This window comes from Battus philenor, unplaced genomic scaffold (assembly GCF_028537555.1).
Source record: "Battus philenor isolate CCGP_79_NKW_IND1 unplaced genomic scaffold, ilBatPhil1.0.hap1 SCAF_2, whole genome shotgun sequence".
NCBI lineage: Eukaryota > Metazoa > Arthropoda > Insecta > Lepidoptera > Papilionidae > Battus > Battus philenor.
Window position 1 is genome coordinate 592,796 of NW_027181682.1, and position 21,381 is coordinate 614,176.

At 42.9% G+C, this 21,381-nt stretch overlaps 1 protein-coding gene and 1 non-coding gene across 2 annotated transcripts; one reads left to right on the forward strand and one right to left on the reverse strand.

Moving 5' to 3' along the window:
- The first annotated feature begins 804 nt into the window (after nucleotides 1-804).
- On the forward strand, nucleotides 805-11,717 carry LOC137922374 (neuroligin-4, X-linked-like). The gene is made up of 14 exons (XM_068765358.1): nucleotides 805-904; nucleotides 1,043-1,235; nucleotides 1,302-1,420; nucleotides 1,495-1,644; nucleotides 3,900-4,094; nucleotides 4,213-4,348; nucleotides 4,423-4,674; nucleotides 4,748-5,009; nucleotides 6,319-6,538; nucleotides 7,719-7,856; nucleotides 8,251-8,437; nucleotides 10,473-10,603; nucleotides 10,674-10,756; nucleotides 11,467-11,717. The coding sequence occupies exons 1-14, from the start codon at nucleotides 805-807 to the stop codon at nucleotides 11,554-11,556; spliced, it is 2,256 nt and encodes a 751-aa protein (XP_068621459.1). The 3' UTR covers nucleotides 11,557-11,717.
- A 6,837-nt stretch (nucleotides 11,718-18,554) lies between these two features.
- LOC137922545 (U2 spliceosomal RNA) lies at nucleotides 18,555-18,738 on the reverse strand. Its single transcript, XR_011107534.1, has one exon. It is a non-coding gene; the product is annotated as a U2 spliceosomal RNA (small nuclear RNA).
- Nucleotides 18,739-21,381: the final 2,643 nt, after the last annotated feature.

Here is a 21,381-nt window from a genome sequence, read left to right on the forward strand (position 1 = left end):
TAGGAAAAATATGACGTGCGAGATGAGAAGCGATCCGTGTCCTTCGATCGGGATGCGGCGCCCGCCCGCTCAAATTGCTCCTCGGCCCGATATTAAGCTCGGAGTGCTCCGGTTGCTCTTTGTATGAAACGTAACGTAGGCATGTGTGAGTGAATATAACACGCACTGCAGCCTAGTCCAACGCAAGGCTCTTTAAAAACCCGGCACAAGTTACAAATGACGGCGACTTTTTTGGCGCGGTTACATCGATTTTACCAAGGGACATTCTATGTAATCATATTTTTCCAATGAACATTTCTTTTCATGGAATCTTTTACTGGAGGTTTGTGACGTTTGGGTTATTTAGACCCTCAACATAAATGTAAGCAGAGTTCTGGTTTTCATATAAACCACTTCTCGATTTTTTTTAAATTTCGCGGTATACCTTTTGATTGATTCTCAACCTTCTTGGCTTTTGCCCCGTACCAGTGCTCTGTACGATTGTATCGCTCTTTCATTGGATAATCTGTCTACTATTTTATTTTCCGCAATTTTGAGTAAACTTTTTAAATGCATATTACATATAGCTCATAGTATAGCACGTACAGTTTATGAATTCAGGAATTTTGGAATGTCTGAGGATATATAACGCAGTGCAAAATGCTCGCGCGAAACAAATTCAGACTGCTTTTTGTGACATTAAATTTTGAGGTTGTAACCGCTTGATTGACACAACTACTCAGCCATCACTCAAGCGTCGTGTGACTGTGCTACTGAGGTGCGCGTGCGCGCGTGTGTGTGCAGGCAAGCGTCGCGTGATGGCGCATGGAGCGCGCGCGGGCGGCGTGGTGCGCGGCGCTGGCGCTGGCGGCGCTGGCGGCGGCCGGCCCGCGCTACAGCTCGCGCATCGTGCACACCGACGCAGGTGACGGCTACTCGCACACACCAGTAAACGAACACCTGATAGTATCCACGCCCACCGATGTCATGGGTCGATGTTACTGTTTGTTGATGTTGCGAAGCGAGGGTAATAAGCAGGTGGTGAGTGATGGTTTGCGCGCAGGGGCGATCCGCGGCGTCATCGTGGAGCCGGCGTCACGGCGGCTGGAGCCGGTGGAGGTGTTCCGCGGCGTGCCGTACGCAGCGCGGCCGCAGCGCCTGGCGCCGCCCGAGCCGCCGCCGGCCTGGCCCGGCACGCGCCTGGCCGACAGCTTCGCGCCCTCTTGCCCGCAGCGCCTACCCGACATAACAAACCGGTGAGTGTGAACCCTCAGTACCGTCCCAAAGCGATCGGTGCCAGTACACGACTACTGCCCCCGCAGGACGGCCGCGCTGCTGCGGATGCCGCTGGGACTGTACAACGAGCTGAAGGCGACGGCGCCGCTACTGGCCGAGCAGAGCGAAGACTGCCTCTACCTCAACATCTTCGTGCCCGGTAGCGGTGAGTGCATGCCCCGTGCACCAGCTCCCTGGTCCGTCGCGGGGCGGCGGCGCTGAGTGCTGCGTGCTTTGCAGGCGCGCGCGGCGTGGAGGCGCCGTACGCTGTGGTGGTGTGGGTGGGCGCTGCACACGGTGCCGGCGCTGCCAACGCGCTGGATGGCGCCGTGCTCGCAGCGCGCGCGCACCTGCTCGTCATCACCATCAACTATAGAATAGGACTACTAGGTACGCACCGACATAACCTACACGTTAAGCAGCGAGGACCTCCTTATTGTTAATTAATTATAAACTAAAAATCTTTACAATAAAATATCAACTTTTAATCTAAACCGTGACCAATGAAACACTGATCGCCACAGAATAATTTGGGGTCACAACAATACAGGATCAGAAGAAAAGCTACAAATAACTCACACCAGCTCGCAGAAGTCAAAGACTGTAGATGAATGTAACTGTATTTACGTTAAGAACCTCGCTGTCAAAACGTTAACGAAACTAGCGCAAGATGACCGGTACTCCTACTCAGAAGCAGCTGGATAATCCGCGAAGATATGTAGATGATTTGATCTCAGACTGTGATAGTAATAAACAATTAAATTATATCAGTAAGCAAGTCATTGCCATCCTGCAACTACGAGGTTTTGAATTCCAGAAATGGGATTCTAGCGACAAAGTTTTTGTAAAATATTTAAATAGCAGTAAAATCACAACAAAGGTATATTCACACGTCAATTTAGATGGCGTCATCTAAGCTCTGGTTGACACGGACTCTTGGAGAATATGAAATTCAATAACTGGTTGCAATTGGAATACAACATTAATTACAATAGATTTAAAAAAAATTGACCCATAATGGGCAGCACCAGCCATAAGTACTGCAATAATTTAAGCATCAACACTGTGATTGAAAGAGTTGCTGGGGATCGAGAGAAGGAATTCGTGACATGAGATGAGAATACCACCTGAAAATGCATTTGCCTGTGCGGATTCAACAATCGTTTTAGCATGGTTCTTAAAAGAACCAGATTATTGGAAATCGTTTGTGTTAAACAGAATCGAAGAGATTCTGCAGCACAAAAATAGTAGTGAATGGTTTTAACGTTCAATCTGTATCAGAATTACAACACAGAACGTTGCGGCGGAACGAACGCACCTGATGAATGAATGATACCGTCCAATTTATCATACCTCACATATTATTTACCGAATCAGAAAGAAAAAAAACTATAATTTCACATGTTATGTAACGGAACATGAGGATTGTATTAAATTTGAATAAAATAATTCTCTTCATGAATGAATGATGTTTATTGTAAGAACTTTATGAGCATTGAAAGACATACAAAGAAGTCAGAATCAGGAATCTGAGCAAAAGAAATACAAATTTTTAAGAAATAAAAATTTGCATTAGGACACGTATAGGGAGAAGATTATTCAGGAGAAATAAATGGAAAGCTGTTAGTGTCGTGAGCTCATTACAAAAGCATTGAACCCATTTATTGACGACCAACATATCCCGCCGCCGGGCGGACGCCTACCCAACACCGACGTCGATGACAACTCCAAGCGTTCTGTAGTATTGTGCATGTTGTGTGTTTTGTAATCGTTTGCATTTGTTATTGTTAAAGCTCGTTCACACAATCGTTGTGTTTCAGCAAATTGTTAAAATTATGATACATCCGTTCATTTCCAATGTTTGAGTTTTTTATTAGTTTTGACACGGCCCGTGCGGTGGCAGTGGTGAGCGGCAAGTTCAACTTATGCATTACGTCGATGTGCGTCACTACCGCAGTAGCGTTGTTGCTGTTAAGAAGCTGCCTGGTGTCCAATGTGCCTTTAAGCTGATCGCACCACGTTTCATATCATAATCAGTTATAGCTAAAAGTGTACTTATGGTTCACTTTTAAAAATCAAAACCGTTACGATTATTAAATTAAAAATAAAAAGTTTTTTATATTTAATTTATATTCTCATATATTCTTAAACAATTTTTGTTATACGAGAGTAATAGATTGGCACTGTTTATATGTAATGCAAGTCGCGTTTACATCGAGCAGGTTGTTCGCATTGTTTTCACATGCGTCAAACGCAATCAACGTCATTGTCGCGTCCGGCGATAATTGTCCATTGCTGAGGTATAAGCCTCTCCGGTACGCGCTGCCTGCATTAATCATAACCTTGACTGTCGTAGGTGGTAGAACTATGACAGGCAGGTAATATTGATGGTAGTAATAATGGGTTTAGCCTGGCTGCGTTTACTGGCTTTTGACCTTCATTTGAGATCTTTTCTTAAACCAAACGCAGTAAAAGGTAATTTTAAATGGTGTGTGTAACTACGCTGTGAACCTAAAATAGAAAAAAAGGTTCGTAAACAAGGATAAAGTTGTTTCCATCTTGTGTAAATGGGAGTTATTGTAAGCAAAATTCCAAGAGCCTAGCGGCGTGTAGTGTTAGTGAGTGCAGCGTGGTCGAGTGCGCAGGCTGCCTGACCAGCGGCGCGGCCGACGCTGCAAGCGCGGCGGGCGGCGCGGGGGTGCTGGACGCGGCCGCCGCGCTGCGCTGGGTGCACCGCAACGTGGCCGCGTTCGGCGGGGACGCGCGCCGCGTCACGCTGGCCGCGCACGGATCCGCCGCCGCGCTCACCAACGCGCTGCTCGCGCTACCCCAGGCCAAAGGTACGCGCCGGGCTGCGCCGCACGATGCTGCTGCGCTCGGTCCCGCCGCCGCGCTCAACTATATTGAACACAATAATACTGTAGACAGCCTTCGTAAATGAAAGTAAGGCGCGTGCAGGACTGGTGTCGCGCGTGCTGCTGCTGAGCGGGTCAGCGCTGGGCCCGGGTTCGCTGGCGCCTGACCCCGCGCTCACCCGCGAACATGTCGCGCAGGCGCTGCGCTGCTCCCGCGACGCCGCCGATGACGAGCACTGGTACGACGCGCTCGCATGCACGTGATGTCCGAGTCGTGGCCCACGCAGCATGCTTACGTATCAGTGTGTGTCAGGCTGACGGCGTGCGTGCGCGCGCGCCCACTGGCTGCGCTGCTGGCGGTGGAGCCGCCGCATGCGCGTTTCCTGGCGGGTTGGGCGCCGGCCGCGCCGCGCGACCCCGACGCGCAACCGCAGCCGCTCACGCGCGCGCTGCACGCCAGCGAGGCGTTCCTCGAGTGCGCGCTGGCTGTGGTCGTGGCCACCACCGAGAGCTACGAGTTGTTCGGCGAGGACGACATCCGGCACGGCTTCGAGGAGGAGCACAGGTGCGTAGGGCGAGGCGCGGCGGCGCTGGGACGCGTGCCGCGGCCGCCGCGTCTCACGACGGTGCGTGTGCAGGAGCCGCGTGCTGCGCACATTCGTCCGCAACGTGTTCCGCTACCATCGAAACGAGATCTTCGCGGCCGTGCGCAACGAGTACACGGACTGGGAAAAGCCCATCCAGCACCCCATCAACATCCGCGACGCCACGCTGGAGGCGCTGAGCGACGCGGCGGTGGCAGCGCCGGCGTTGCGGCTGGCGCAGCTGCACGCGCGGCGCGGCGCGCGCACGCACTTCGCGCACTTCGCGCACCAGAGCCGCGACGCTGACTACCCGCAGGTACCGGTGCTGCCGGCGCTGCCGGCGTCTGCAGCTGGTGGAACATATTCATTTATTCATATCATTATATGCATGGGATCATTTAATGCGACCACTTGTGTACGTCATGAGACTAATGCCTGAAAAGTTCAATTATATAGAAACTGGAATCAAATTCAACTCCCTTATATAGAATACTAATAGTAAACTGCAAGGGATCCAAATCCGTCCCAATCTTAGAAGAGTCCACAACAGACTACTGCGGATTAGTTTTTGTCACTTACAACAAGTTCTTAACATCGCAGTTAAACTAATCGAATCTCGATCCTTCAAGCTGAATTAGGAATGTTTCTGGCTTACGGACTTTTGAGTACATCACAAGATATTGTAGAGACATTACACGGGAGTGCTGCAGTAAAACCCTACACAGTTGCCCACAAAACAGTTACAAATTTTATGAAGCGGAATGAAAGGTATTGCAAACAAGCTTAGTGCTATCTTTTGGATATCACTATTTTTCTTACATTTGTTATTTCTATCATTTATTTTTTCTTTCATTGGCTATTTCTTTCATTTGTTATTTCTTACTTTTGTTATTTCTTTAATTTGTTATTTCTTTCATTTGTTATTTCTTTCATTTTATTTCTCACATTTGTTATTTCTTACATTTGTTATTTCTTTCATTTGTTTTTTCTTTCATTGGTTATTTCTTTCATTTGTTATTTCTTACATTTGTTATTTCTTTCATTTGTTATTTCTATCATTTGTTATTTCTTTCATTGTTATTTCTCACATTTGTTATTTCTTACATTTGTTATTTCTCACATTTGTTACATCTTACATTCTTACAAAGGAGGTTCATTATATTTTTGCGCCTTACGTTAGTTAGAAAAAAATGCAGTATCAACTGTATTAATGACCTTGTTGTTGTGCACCCACGTAATCATTCTTTCCGTTACGTATGGAAATATAAAAATGAAAACAATTTACAATTTTTAACGCAGTATTGTTTACATGGTCTCTTTATTACTCGTCGTTTTCAGTTCTAAAATTAAATATGTATCGTCTGCAAAGCTTATCTCCAATCTTAAACAGATCGGAGACAAAGTGGGGCAAGTCATTATTGATATCAAAGAGAATAAAAAAGGTCCTAATACAGAGCCTTAAAGCGCGCCATTTTAGTCCATAATTTCTTTGAACGATTTATTTTAACTCCACTTATTTAGTCTTATGAGCAAGTCCATATTAATTTTGAGTGCAAGATTCCTTATGTTTTCTAATAACAAACATAAGAGGAAGTGTATCGGTAATGCGTGGTTATGCTGGTCAGCGGCTGGGCAGCGTGCCGAGCGAGACGCTGGCGTACTTCCTGGGGCTGCCGCTGGTGGGCGGCGCGGCGTGGGCGGCACGCAACTACTCGCGCGCGGACGCGGGCGTCGCGGAGGCGGCCGTGGCGCTGCTGGCCGCCTTCGCCAAGACCGGCGATCCCGCGCAGCCTCCTGCCGCCTGGCCGCGCTACGAGCTCAACACGCAGCAGTACCTCAGCATAGGTACGACGCTGAGACTTACAGCCCCCTCCCCCCACCAGAATGGTGCGTCCTGACCTGGAACGAGGCTTTAGGAGTTGCGGATGTTTATGGTGAGCTGCTCTGAATTTCCATTAGCTGCGGCTTCTCTGACGCTGACAGGTCGATGCGTCCTCGAAACATCGTTATCGCAATAAAGAAAAACAACGGGAACTACGCGCTCCCGGGGCGGGCTGTCCAGAACAACTCAGCACGAGGGACTAGCTGTTTCTTATATTGGACATAACAAATTCCTTCTCACATCGCAGAGCACGACCACCGAAAGAGTTTTAATGGGAAGGCATCCTACTTAACCCTGTCTTTTCCCCAGAGGCAAGATATCTTCAACACTTATATTATTCTCCCCAGAAACCAAAAATAAAGGTACGAAACACAAACACAAACACATGCTCAACTCAATTCAACTCAACATGCTGATTTCATTTTATAATTATCAATTTAATTCGATAATATAGTTTTCATTTTCTCCGTCCAGACCTCATTGTACCCATTAAGTTTGTTCGATAAACAGCGTAGCAGTGTTCTACAAATAAATTATAGTTATAATTCGTTTCACCAATCACCGAAAACTCCCCTGAAACTATAAAGTTGGAGCTTGATAAAAGCAGTTTCGAAATAAACGGCCGCCGCCGAAAGCCTCCGCCGCTCCCGAACTAGATAACTAAATATCCAGGAGCTTAAAATTTAACAAAAGGTTTTGGTTTTAAACTGCGCCAACTCGCAGACTGATTAAAAATTATAAAGTTTTGCTTTAAAAGTTTGCGCTGCTACGTAGCTACGACGTAGCTTCATTCGTAGCTACGTGCAACCATCACATGCCGAAAGGAGCACGAGCCGCGACGCAGAGTGAATACTGTCTGTACGTCAGGCGATACCACCGAGTGTCATCAGCCCGTCGTTTAATTGGGCAGCGGTAGCGTGTCGTAGATATTCGACCAAGAAATCTTATCCGACTTCCTATGAGAAAAGTCTTATCGTCATTGACCGAAATAGTCTTCTTATAATGTTCTTTGGTATTATGCTTTGATTAACAAAAAATGTAAGATGAATCGGTAACGAAGTTGTAGTCAGCTTAATGTAGCTACGCCGTGGCTTTGTGGGGAGTTTGCTGGGCCGCGGCTGCAGTGTACGTTATGGCAAACAGGCAGCAAGCTGCGCGTGAGGAGCCACTACCGCGGGCACAAGATGGCGCTGTGGCTGCACCTGGTGCCGCAGCTGCACCGGCCGGGCGCCGCGCCGCGCCACCACCAGTTTCGCGCCGCGCACCCGGACATGTTCGCCGGTAACTATACGCCGGTGGTGACTGACGCCAAGTCTCTCATGGAGCCATCTGGCTAATGCCGCTTCTGCCACGAAATTTTAATCCTAGAATATTATCGCCTATTTTTGTATATATAAAAGGAGAGGTGAGAAATTTCTGAAAGTAACTACATAACAATGGTCTACTTTGATTATGTCAAATCGTTCTCTACTGTTTCTTCTCATGACATAGACAAGGGATTACCATAAACTATCCAAAGTGTAAATAAACAGATGTCCAAATTCTTGGCGTAAATGTTTTTCTATTTTGTCAGAAGACCAGACCAAAGAATAACTCTGATTACGTAACGGTTGATATGAAAATGGGGTTAACCGTTGCCCGCTGCTGATAAACAGTACGAGTTGTTTGTGAGCAGGCGAGATCTTCCCGGAGCTGTACACGACGACGGCAGCGCTGGAGGAGGAGGAAGAGGGCGCGGGGAGCGAGCCGGAGCCGGACGCGGCGGAGTGCTCGCCGTCGCCTTCGCCGCCCCCCGCGCGGCCCGCGCTCGCCGCGCCGCGCCCGCGCGACCCCGCGCCCGCCCTCGACGCGCAGTACTACAGGTAACGAGCGGCGGTCCCGCACCGGCGCCATCAGACGCCACAGATCTCAGGTTTGATTGTTCTACCGTACCAAACCGTACCATGTCGGCACTATGAACTTGTTCTAATTGTCAAGGCTCATCGCGAGCCAGTCATCACCGGAGCAGGACGATGTATGACGATGACCGTTGATACTATTTATGTTACGCCATATAACACGCCACTGAGAATAACACAGCGAATTGCTTATTACAAGCTTATAGTTAACAGAAAAATATGTCAGGACTGGGAAAATGTTAATAAAAACTAAAAATCAAAAATGACAGCCTGAGCGCTTCCTACTGAACCACCCGACCGATTTTGATTCGACTTCCTGCGAGGAAAGGTCACTATCATCGGCTTTCATTCGTGTTTGTGAATTATTTGTTTTTCATTAAACTGTCTTATTATTAAAACTTTTATTGACATGTAGTAGAAGGTAACACAGCGGCAGTAGAGTCGTGGTTTACAAACCCCTCTCTCTCAAACAATTCGCGCGGTGAGCTCGCGACGCTGCCCTGCGGCGCCCTCACATAAACAAGATTGATCTGGCGCGCCCCCGACGCAATCTCACTAATGTGTTTACCCGCTCGTTTACCTTGCGCAGTTTTATCTGGTTTTGTCTCGAAGATGTCCTAATGTCGGCCCTTCGCAGATGGAGTGCGTCCGATAGCTGTTAAAGATAACGTGGCTTCCGTATAATGGATACGGTTTATCATTTTTAAAGAAAGAGCTATATAATATTGAGATTTCTAACTATAGCATTTATTTTGACGCAAATTTGACATTTGTTTTACGTCGTAGATCCTCTACGAGATTTCGAGCGGAGAGAATATCACGGACAATTTGTCTAGTGACACAATAGATGTCCGTAACATACAATATTCACGGATATATTCATACCACGATAATTTATTGTAGCGAGGAACCTCACTTTATGGAATTTGTGGAAAAGTACAAAATGCTTTGTGCGACATGTTTTTCCATTTCACGCGCGCGTTCTCGTCTCCCGTCATGTGTCGTGGCTCGTGCCCGCAACCTGTGCCGCGCTGCGAACTCTCCGGATGCGATCTAGGGAGAGTCGCAGAATAAACACATTCCTATTGAACAAAGTGGGTCGAGTCGAAGCTGCTGTCTGCGCCGCGCGCAAAGTGAAACGAATATACTTCTATGGTAGAGTTAACGCATCGACTTGTACGCGCTGAGCTCTCGCGCGTCAAACGAGATGCCGGCTGTGAATATTTAAAGAAATTCTCGCCCACGGAGTAAAACGCAAATGTTCCTGAAAGACGAGGAAAGCCAATCGACACGCCCGCCTACGCCACGACGCAGCCGCTGCATGTTCGAACGGAGACGATTGTCGCAGCGACGCGCACGGTCTTCTGCAGCGTTTTAGTCACTACGTGATATGAAGCCTTTGCGAGACAGGAATGCAAGAATCACAAACACAACTTGCATCTTCTACCTAATGATTATTTATTTGAGGACATTACAACCTACTACATATCCTTAATAGAATATACATAATAATAAGACAAAATAGATGGAAATTAAAATACACATGAATTCATTTTATTTAGGAAAGTAATCTCTCACTACTAAGTAAAGAGTCTGTCGGAGGACGCTTTAATTTGTAACAGTTGAAACTAAGATTCGATTTCATTGAGTTACCAAATATTATTATGAGCAATTTATAAACTTTTACAAGTGGAAAAATCTCATTGTAGGATATAAAAAAAAGTGAAATAAATTTATGTGTGACTACACTGTAAACGGCTTCATACAAGATGTCCCCTCCATACTGTTTCAACGCGCATTGAATAATGTAATATTTAATTATTAAGAAAACATAGCCTCGTTGAGTTGCTTTAGCCTGTCACTCGCAGATCTGAAACATTTCACGTTAGAAGGTGTTAGATACAAATTAAAGTCAACTAGAGATGTAAATCTATCGTATGTTAATTAATACAAATCAACATTTTAATTCGTAACGTGAGTACGTGTGCACGTTGTGTAGCTACACGGTGGCGCTGGGCGTGACGGTGGGCGCGGGCTGCTTCCTGCTCGCGCTCAACGTGCTGGTGTTCGCCGGCATCTACCTGCAGCGAGGGCGGCGCAGGAACGCGCATCGCCGGCCGCGGAGGGAAGGTACGCCTTGCTTATCGACACACATGTCATGTATTATGTTTAAATTCTCACTTGCGTTATGTTGGCGTAGGCAGCTGCAGCAGTCGAAACGGCACCAGCTCGCCGGCCGGGGAGCCTCCGCCTATCACCTCGCCGCGCAAGAGCACACTCAAGGTAATCGTGTCCGACTTGTGTCTCATCACACACACCTGCAGCGCCTCGTGAACTTCGAGCACTCGCATCTTTGTTGATGGCCATCGATGCGAATGAGTGCCGTGTGCGATATGCGATATGCATGGCGCGTCAGACGCGGCGCCTAATTGAGGCGACCCGAATTGGAAAAGCTTCAACAAGAATGCCAACGTATACCAATTAAATTCACTGTTCGGCAACATTTCTCGTTAGTTATTTGAGGTTAACGGGCAACCCATTTAGCTTCCCCCTTTACTCCCTGTTTTCGGATCAATGCACCTGCTTTTTGATTTTTCAAACTATTATAATACTCTAGTGACAAAAGATAACTTTTGGCTTGCAGCCCGACGCCAGCTGTGAAGGCTGCTAATACGATTAAAGGTGGTCATGGCATCATTTCACAGCTAGCTGTTTATGTATATATATATATATATATATATATATATATATATATATATATATAGATATAGTGAGCCGACAGGTAATAGATACTTTTTCTGTGCATTTCGATAGACAATTACCATTCGTCAACTCATTGTTATGACTTGTCTACTTCGTTATAATTCAATGTTGTACTTTTTACCGAATTTGTTTGTTTTTAAGTTTTGCAAGGAAAGTAAAGTTGCGATTACGTTGTCTAACTCTTGTCGATCCCTTGTAGCACAATTGAAGGCATCCGACGATTTCCACAGCGCAGCAGCGAATCGGAACTAAAAGAGAGGCCGCCCAGCGCCGCGGCGCCGCCCAAAAAGCGCGTCCAAATCCAAGAGATCTCAGTGTAGACAACTTTTGAGCCGCCGCAGCGGCGGCGCGGACTCTGCCGACATAGACTCCCAGTGAAAACGTGTCTCCGCGCGAGTGCACGAGCGCGCCGGACCTCAAGTGCGTAACTGTCGTTCGAATGATTTCCCCTTCAGTCGTGTACACAACCTGTATATATATGTACGTACTAATGCTATTTGTTTATATAATAAAGTAGTATACGACCGTACGAGAGAGTCGATTCATTTACCAGAGACCAAGTCGATACGAACGATAACGAAATAAATCGCGTGCATTTTTGTCCAGGACAAATGTTCGCTCTGTGTATTTATTAGTCCGCTCGGTCTGCTAATGTTCATAGGAATGTATAAACGATCGCAAGCCGCACGGTGGGTAAGGCGGGGGACCGCTGGGGGCGGCGGGGAGGGGCTACTTCTCCCCCCGCGTCCACTGCGTGACGTCCGTCTCTGCCGACTCGACCTCTCCGAGTCCCTTCACACCTATCGACCACCGATTGAATGCATTTCCAGTACGGAATGCGATCTCAGTGCTCACTCCACCGACTGCAGCCACTGGTTCTCGGATCAGTATCGTGCGTTACAAATGTGTATGTTCATATCATTCTGTCCCCGACGGCGCAGGCAGACTGACGTCACTGTATTTTAACTGCCTTGTTGTTGCCCCGGGCCTAGTTCAAATTGGGAAATCTAGATCATTTGCTCTGTCGCTATGACGTCATAAATACAAATCTGTACTGAAACATCCTTGTAATTATTCTTCTTTGTGAAAGTTTTTATTGTAAAGTATTAAAATTAATGTGATTAGTTACAAAATTTTTAGCAATGTATATGTATAAGTCAAAATTCGCGGAGGAAATGTCAATGTAATTTTATTTACAAAAGAAATACGTAGCAGCGGGCTTGGTACCGGCAAGTTAGGAGTAAACTTAGTTATAAGCTGTGGTTCAGCTGCCACCTGTGCCGCTTCGCAGCGAGACGTCGCCGGCCGCGGGATGCGCCCAACCGGTGCAACGGAACACGTTTACTGTGCGAAGCGTACTAACTGCGTCATGCCCGGTGTACAAACGCCAAGCCGACATTACCGCGGGAGCGCCCTGTACATAGCTTGTTACCGTGTATCATTGTAAATATTCATCGCCATACTTACTGGCCAGGCGGCCTTGGCGCCACGAGGTTTTAATAAAGACCATTTTTCCTGATTCGTTGTTTCATTCCAAACACTTCTTTGCATTCTCAAAAAACCGGATATGAAAACAATCACATAAAAAGGCTCTTATGAGATAAAGTTGCGATTGGAACTAACGTAGATTTAAGTAGGTCAACTCGACAAGAGTTCCTCTCTTGAGTTCTTATAGCATGTTTCTTCAAGTATAGAATTTATTAATAAGTGATTCACACTAGACAATTGTCGTCGTTTCGTGAACGCCCACTGCAAGGCATAGGTCTACCCCCAACATATCTACAGCGGGATACACCATAATCATACGCAATTATAATGCAGAATTTCATAATAATGGTAAACAGAAGACTCTGCTGCCCATCCTCTAAAAACTTGTTAGTGTGCAGTGGAGATCCTATATAATTAATGACAAAAGTTTGAATTTTATAAGGTTGGAACCCGGGAGTCGAACTCACGGTCTTACACTGCTGGGCAACCACTGCTCGCAACATAGATAATAAAATAAATAAATCATTAAATAATAGATGACACAAGTATCGCAAAACAAACTGATTGAGACTTCTCCTTAATCGGGTTCTATTTTAGCAGAGCGTTCTTGGGTGCGGTCTATTTTACAATGCCCCACTATTTCTCCCTCTTCGAGGAATCTTCAGAGTTCAGAATCAGTTCTGTTTAGTTTCGTTTCTTCAAAAGCTAGCTCTTCTGGAATTCTGAGTATTCCGTATTCAAATGATCACCATAAATAATCTTCAGTTCACGTGCACGGGCGACTCCGAGAGGATGATCCGATCTAAGAGTGAAAAGAAAATCAGTTTGGAGTAAATTGGCATGAATCGAAGAGAGCATATAATATCTGATGACCACATTGATGGCAGCTAAAATCCACGGCAGCGCCCAATTTCGAACTTTGGTATAAATATTTCTTATAATTTGTTTAGTGTAGCGTTTTCAGACCTCTACGCACGTAGACCTCTGGTGCCGTACAAACCTTAACATTGTAAAAAAAAACTCTCATATTCATCGTATATATGCGGTTTGTTTGCTCTTACAGTTATGAGCTATGGAGATTTGGTACTTTCATGCTTTCTTTACAAAAGAAACACACATATTACATTTTAATGTCAAGGAATGTTAACATAAGATCTTTAGATAAATTTAAGATGATACTAAACACAGTGACTGGCAAAAGCGTATGTTTTTCTTATTAATATTTCTCGGTTTTAATTTCTGTTTATCTTACGAAGTTATTACGTTCCGAAATTTATTGTATAAATGCTTGGCTGTACAGTGGTATAGGCCTACTAAATTTTTAAGTTATTCATGAGATTCTACATAAACTTTTATTATCTGTGTTGTCTTACAACTCTCGCGTGATATATGCGACTTATATTTATATGTAGCATTGTAACATAGTTTTGTAGGCCATCTAAAATAAATAAAAAAATATCTACTTTGTCGAATTCAAGCGTAATTGCGGTCTGGAAATAATAGAAACTGTGTGCAGTACTAATGTAGAAACTCTTCTTGAAATATTTGTGTCGACCATTGCGATATGTACAACTTGGTGTAAAGGCTGCGAGCGCCGCAGCAGGCTGTCGCTGCAGGCCCCGCTTCGTTCCGGCGGTCGGGCGGCGGCCGCGCAGCAATTACGCGCCAACTACAGGAACGCTAACGAACCCTGATTACTCACGGCCTGAGCCCGGCTCGCCGCTCACACAAATTTAATTCCGAATTTGAAATATTTTCTACTGACATTTTCTAGCTTACGAAAGCTTTTAATTACACAAACGGTAATCCGCTACTGCTGTTCATATATTAAATACTGCTTCACTAAAGATGTCGTACTTTCTTGTTACTGACCTATCACAATCCTGTTAAACTAATGTGACTATTAATTGATTGATGTCTTAACGACGAACAGCAATAACTTGCAATTGAAAACTTGCTGTGTTTACACCGCACGGCTGCTAATTATGTGATTTTATTTATACGGTAATGACATATGATTTTAATACAGAATGTATTAAACTATCGAAAACGCTACTTTTTGAATGTATTTGAAGTAAAATAGATTTTTATTTTCTTTGTGGTTTCTATGTTAAAATGAAAAAAACCGTTCAACTGTTTTATTCAGTTTTTAGAATTTATTCTACCAAAGAACTATACTGGTGGTTCAACGAAAAAAATATGACTGAAATTACGCAACAGTTTTCGAGTTTTGAGACGCATTAAGTTTATTTTTGTTTACATAGATTGTTACTATAAGTTATTCCAACAAGGAAAATGTCCGTTTTTGATGAGCCGCCAACGCAAGCGTACGCATACCTAATGTTAAAGGAATATCTTATTGGAAAAGAAAGTGAAGATAAAAAAATATCACATTCCTTAAGAGGCTTTCGGCTAACAGTTTACGAATGAGGCACTTAAAGTCGTCTACGAAATTTTCATTTCATTACAAATTTCCTCAGCATTTTAAGTTATATCTGTTGTAGATAAATGTGAAAAGGGCGGCGTGAACTGTGGACTACGAGGTGGCCAAACGCATGGCATAAATATAAAACGATTCCAACATTGTACAGATGGCTGTACATTTAAAATGAACGTTAGTGTAAATTCAGCTGTAAAGAGTCTCTTGTCGATCGCACGGTTCGCCATCATCTGCTCTGCACATATAAAATCTATTAAAAACAATCTAATTTTCTGGCAATCCTGTATTCGAGTTTAATTTTCGTGAGTTTTTTAGACGTTGCGTTCGTCCGGGTCGTCGCGGACGTTGCGGTGCTGACGAGCCAATCAGAGGCCGCCGGGAGCGCGAGCTTTCACGCGCGCTTTGACGCGAGCTCCGCGATATCCTTTATATTCATCGCCTCGTTTGTCATGTCGCTGTTCTGGCTTTCATTTTTTATTGAAGCGCGTTAATAAACCATTTGCGAGCGCCGTCGTTTACAAAAAGCTTACGCGACGCGTGCACCGGACGCGGCTGTTCTTTTAACGTTTGCTGTTTGAATACGGCTTCAATTCGGCAGCTGGACATGATGTTATTTTTTGCCGATGGCAATACAAAAGCAATTTAACTCTCGAGATATGAATTTCATTGTTTATTGCGATGAATATGCATATTGATGTTTGATAGTGAAAAGAATTATTTTTATAGAATACTCTATATTTAGCTTTTGATTAAAATCGATAAACACACAGCTGAGGCGGGCGAAGGGGGCCGTGGAACGTCGCTGCTTATCCTGTCTAAGCAAACAACAAAACTTTAGAAACAAGTGAACACGGGTGAAGTCTAAACTCTTGTGCTCTTCCCTGCAACTGCACTCGGCTGGAGTTGCGCGCGGAGCTCTCTGCGAGCAGAAGTCTTGTGCGTGCTGATAAACTTTCTATGATATCCTAAGTAAAGGCGCCAGAAGTTTTCTTGTTGGAATTTTTTAAATTACGTGAATATCAAAGAAGTTTAATTCTACTTTAAACTATATTACATTATGTCAAATTCTTATGAACTGCCTGTGAACTGGCTAAGTTTTTGGTTTAGTTATGTTATTTTAGACCATAAGTTGTGACATATATTTTTCAACTGGTTACTAATGTACACGAATTAAATACAATGTATCAAAATACTTTAGATCACAAAGGTGTCGATTGTTTTTTAATATTTACTGCCTACGAATCGCAATATTAAATGTATACTAACTCCAGTTAAAAATCCTCTTAAATTTAAATTTAAAAATATTAAAACGCAGCGCAGGATCTACAAGAATCCATTAGAAAACAGATTACAATAACGAAATCCTTAACGGCGCAAATCATTTGACACGAAAACATTTCGGCAAAACATGTTTCCCCTTTATCGAGCACTCACATCCAGCCGACCGTTTGATTCCCCGAAGACACGGAGCAGACAATTTCCTAACGGGGAAACAATTTTCATTTCGCCTACGCGGAGAAATTTCGTTTACGCCGTATGGCAGAAATTCGCGCGGCGGCCCGCGGATTACCGGCGCGACCTCAAATTACCGGACCTTGAATTCCTTACCAATATAAAAACTAACAAACTTGTTCGTGTTTTTAGGACTACGTGACTAATCGTCCCGATGAGCTCCGGACACGGTTTTTCCTCGGTCTCCGAAAATGAGAAAAGTTCATGACCGGTTTTTGTTCATCTGCTTCGGACCTAAACTACCGGACTAACTGAAAACTATTGTCTAACTGTAAACACCGAACAATGTCGTATCGAGCCAGGGGGGCACTACCTCGCCCGGGTGCAGCCCCTCACACCCGCCGCTGATATTAGTTGCCCGAAATTGATTGATTGAAGTGAAATTGTATTAGATGCGATAGACATGCGTCGATCTAGCCTCGCTTTTGTGCTGTGATATCATACAGTATTACATTACGTAGCAATAAAGTTGATGGGTAATTATTATTTCAAAGCATATATTTAATTATTTTGGTCATATAGCTAGAAAAAGCTCAACCTTTTGTAAAAACTCCCGATCACTAAAAAAGTGGAAGACAGGGAACTCGAGGCCGTGCGCTAATCCTAAACCATACTATATAACACAGAAGCCGAAGACCATTACAGATAGCATATAAGTTATGGGCGACACGACGCCTGGAAGACAAGAAAACACATATTTCTTATCAGCCTTTTGTCCATTAAAATTTACTTCTTTATTGAGTTTAAGGTTGTATTAAGGTAAAAACCATTACGGTAACATATTTCCAGTTTGAGGTCCTTGTCACACCCTTCAAACACAGTGCAGTAACTACGCTTGAAAGATACCTCAGTTAGGGCCATTATGTATTATATCTGATGACGGTAAGCTTTCGGGTCGCTTCGTAGAGTAACCAGACGCAAGGGCCCCCGGTCATCATTTACATTAACACTTAGTGCCGATACGAGTAACATTACAATTCAAGTGCAGCATCTCATATTATGGATTGCCTAGAACGATAACCTTCCAAATTCAGATTCCTTATGGACCAACTATGATACTCTCAAAGAGAAAATTCCACGAGACGGTAACATAATATGTTAGAATCAAAAATCAAAAATCTGTGTGAAATGAATCACAATATCGATTGCAATCTGTTCTTTTTTTCATTGTAAAAATAATCCCATAGTATATTAATGAAGGTACGTAATACAGATAACACAGTAATCCATATTGATCTGGAAAAACATAAAACCCCGTTCATAAATTAAATCAAATTATTAAAAATACCAGAAGACACTTAATTGAAAGCAATAATCTCTTTTAAAACAAAATGTTTCCAGCGTAGTATCCTACCCAACCTTCAATTTAAAACAAAACTACTTACCGATGCTTTTTATGAAAAAACTTTTAAACGCTGAACAAGATGACTAAAACCAGATGCGAAAGCCAAATACAGATAAATTAATACAATGTATTTATACTGGATGCAGGCGACGCAAGGTCGGCTATCGAGGTGATCTATAGGGAGGACCTAGGCCTTGCAGTGATGATGATCCTCTTATTTACACATTTATTGTACCGTTTGGTAAATACACTGAACTGTTTTATAATATTTTCTCTACAAATCTACTAGATGGCGCTAGCCGGCCCCATAGACGGAACTGATTTACCGACGTTTTGCTGTCTTCACTCTGTATGTAACACGTACTCAAAACCACTATTAATAACAAACAATGATAAAAACAAAATAGTTTCCAAATTCATTCACTGCAAGAGATTAGTAATGATGCGATAAATCAAATAAAAATGAAACTTTATTAGTAATTAATCGCTTGACAGCTAGTAACACATATTGATACGTAGTTTATATTTTTTTTATGTGGTTATCCCGGCGACAGAGTAATGTTTGGCGGAACTGTGACGAGAGAGTAGCGAGCCCCAAACAACCTTCGTTTAAAAGACAGTTTGACATACTCCTCCTGCAGTGAGGGAACTTTTAGATATTAAGATGAAAAGACCATACACTATACTTTGATTTTAGTGAAAAGGCCGAAAAGCCTGATATGTATACAAAGATCATCTATGACAGTTATCAATAATCGATATTGGACTAGGCAAGCCATAATACCACCCAGTTCACTTCAAAATCGAGGACTGATTAAAGGTAACCACGGCGAGAGCGGGACAGACCGCGTAATTTCCGCCGCGTCACGCACTTCCTGGACACAATAGCGGTGTGACAACGCTATACCATACCCATTTGTCCGCTCCACTGAATTAAAGGGATGTGTCCGTTTGTATCGAAAGAACTATTATTTTTTCTGTTATCTCGTGCCGCCAAAGGAATTACGCGGGTAGCCGTGAATTACAAATGATTGATCATTTACACACGATTAAGTTTGGGGTTTATTTTTCAACAAGAACTTTTCTCAACAAATTCAGAAATTTGTTATTAGTGCAAAAGTTTTATAAGAGCAAATGTGCAGCTTATCTACGCGCTGTGAAAAAATGAATGATTTTAGAAATAATGAATTAGACAATGGTAATATGGTAAAAGTCCTAAAAATACTATTCTCTAAAGCCTTCTTGCTACTTTCATCATCCTCTTATTCTTGAACTGTAATATTCTAGAACTTTAATTTTTCGTGGTACCAAAAGTTTAAATCCATTTTTTGTAACAATCCAATCTGGATGGAGAGCACCAACAGGATTATTTGCTATGCAACCATGCAGCTGGAAATCTTCAGACTTGAAATGGAAATTGCATATTTTAAACCGTAGAAAAATATGATTGGAACTATCTATCCAGATGAGATCGCGGAACAAAGCTAAAGTTTGTTATAAATATTGGTTTCCATTTAGATAAGTAAACTGCGCGGGAAGGAAAGGGCCAGCTCGTTGTTCGGAGCTGATTATAATTTAAGAAAAAGACCAATATTTAGCCACTTCCGCAAATGCAATGGTAGTCGTGCAACCAAGTGCACCGCCCGCCAGCCCGCTGATAAATGCGTATGCGACCAACAATGCGAATCACACAACCGCCACCGCCAAATTACTTAACACGTGTTTCACCCCTCCACGGGGCATCTTCAGGAGTTATGTTACACCGATTAGTGCCAAGCACAGAGTCAAACTCTGAATGGACTTCCGCAAGGTAACGCCTGATTACATTAAATACTTATTATAAATTTACTCTGTAATAGTACATATCTAGAATATAACTTATTAGTTTGTGTATTAATACCTCTCATATATCTTTCTCTATCTTTCACTTTTTTCTCCCTCTCCATCTTAATTTGTCTTTCTCCCTCGGTATTCACTCTTTCTATTCATTTCATTTTATCTCTTTAATGTAGTCTAATGTCGATTGTAAAAATGTACCACTCAAAACTTTAACGTACGAAACCTGTAGTCTATTTACGTGTTTTTTTAGTTCGAAACGCAATATATCACTCCCACTACGCAAGCATGTAGCATAGTAGATCTCGTCGTCGATTAATATCCGCCGAGACTGAGGTCAAATGTTTTTTTAGCTGTTAAAAAAACCTGCCAATCACTTGCACCTTCGCTTTTTGGTCTATTCTCTAGTCACAAATATAGTGCTTATCCAGCAACACTTTTGTGAGCAAATGAAAGAGACAGATGATTATGGTGCGCTTCAATAATTGGAAAGAAATCTTTCGTTTTTATTTCACCTAATTATCACGAAAGAAAAAAGTGTTTCAGATTTTACACCATATAAACCAATTTGTTTTGTATTGGTGCTCATGTACATTCAAAAGTAAACTAAACTTAAATTATTTATATTACTATTAGGATAAGTTACATCATGTTAAAGTAGGTGTGATTCTATTAGCTTTTGTACAGTGACAACCTATTTGATATGTGACGAAGTAGTTGGTAATTTAGAACCGCTTATTAAGGGTGATTGTTTTGGAGCACGGTCAAATAATAAAAAGCAGAAAGGACTTTATTAACAATTGTTCATGTTTCACTTTTGTAATTTCCATTATTTATTTTTAATTTAACTTCATCACGCATGCACATTTAATTATGTGGTTACAATGAAGGCTAAACTTAACCATCCATGATAATTATTAACTTATTCAACATGAAATTTTCCGTGTGTAATATAATTGTGTTTATTCAATGAGTAATTTGCATTTGTATCTAATGAGGTACATTTCATTGTACTGTTCCATTGATATGTGAACTTTTTTATGGGCGGGTGAATGTTATAGAATAAGGAATTGTTTACACGCAACTACTTTATAAAGAGTATACCAACAATGTTTTTTTCCTATTGTCGACTTTTCGGTCGTTCCCAAGCTCTCTGTATCCAGGTTTCCTTCACCAGGTACAGGTCAAAAGGAATAATTTAGAACCAAATTACAAGTTAAATAGACATCAGTCCAAAAATATATGCGTGTAAACACAACCGTACCAAGTAAATTCCAATGAGATAAGTTACAAATTTTGATAATAATCTGTCCTTTTAATATGTAACAAGACATATAAGTTACAACACATACTTTTGTACGCATGATTTAGAGATAACTGCTTGATTTTTGACAGTTATGCAATGTTCATTCTACACAACTTCTAGAAGGATATGTACAGAATGATTGATTATAAGTGTGAAGGCTTTGAAGGTATAAATGAATATCTAATTTGCTCTCAGTTAATATGTGATTCACGCTATCA

What these genes read in the sequence shown, in the direction of transcription:
- LOC137922374 (XM_068765358.1), top strand. Translation starts at nt 805, where the DNA reads ATGGAGCGCGCGCGGGCGGCGTGGTGCGCGGCGCTGGCGCTGGCGGCG. An exon ending in GCAGCAGTACCTCAGCATAG is followed by an intron (nt 6,539 to 7,718) that starts GTACGACGCTGA and finishes TATGGCAAACAG; the next exon opens with GCAGCAAGCTGCGCGTGAGG. An exon ending in CGCGCAAGAGCACACTCAAG is followed by an intron (nt 10,757 to 11,466) that starts GTAATCGTGTCC and finishes CGATTTCCACAG; the next exon opens with CGCAGCAGCGAATCGGAACT.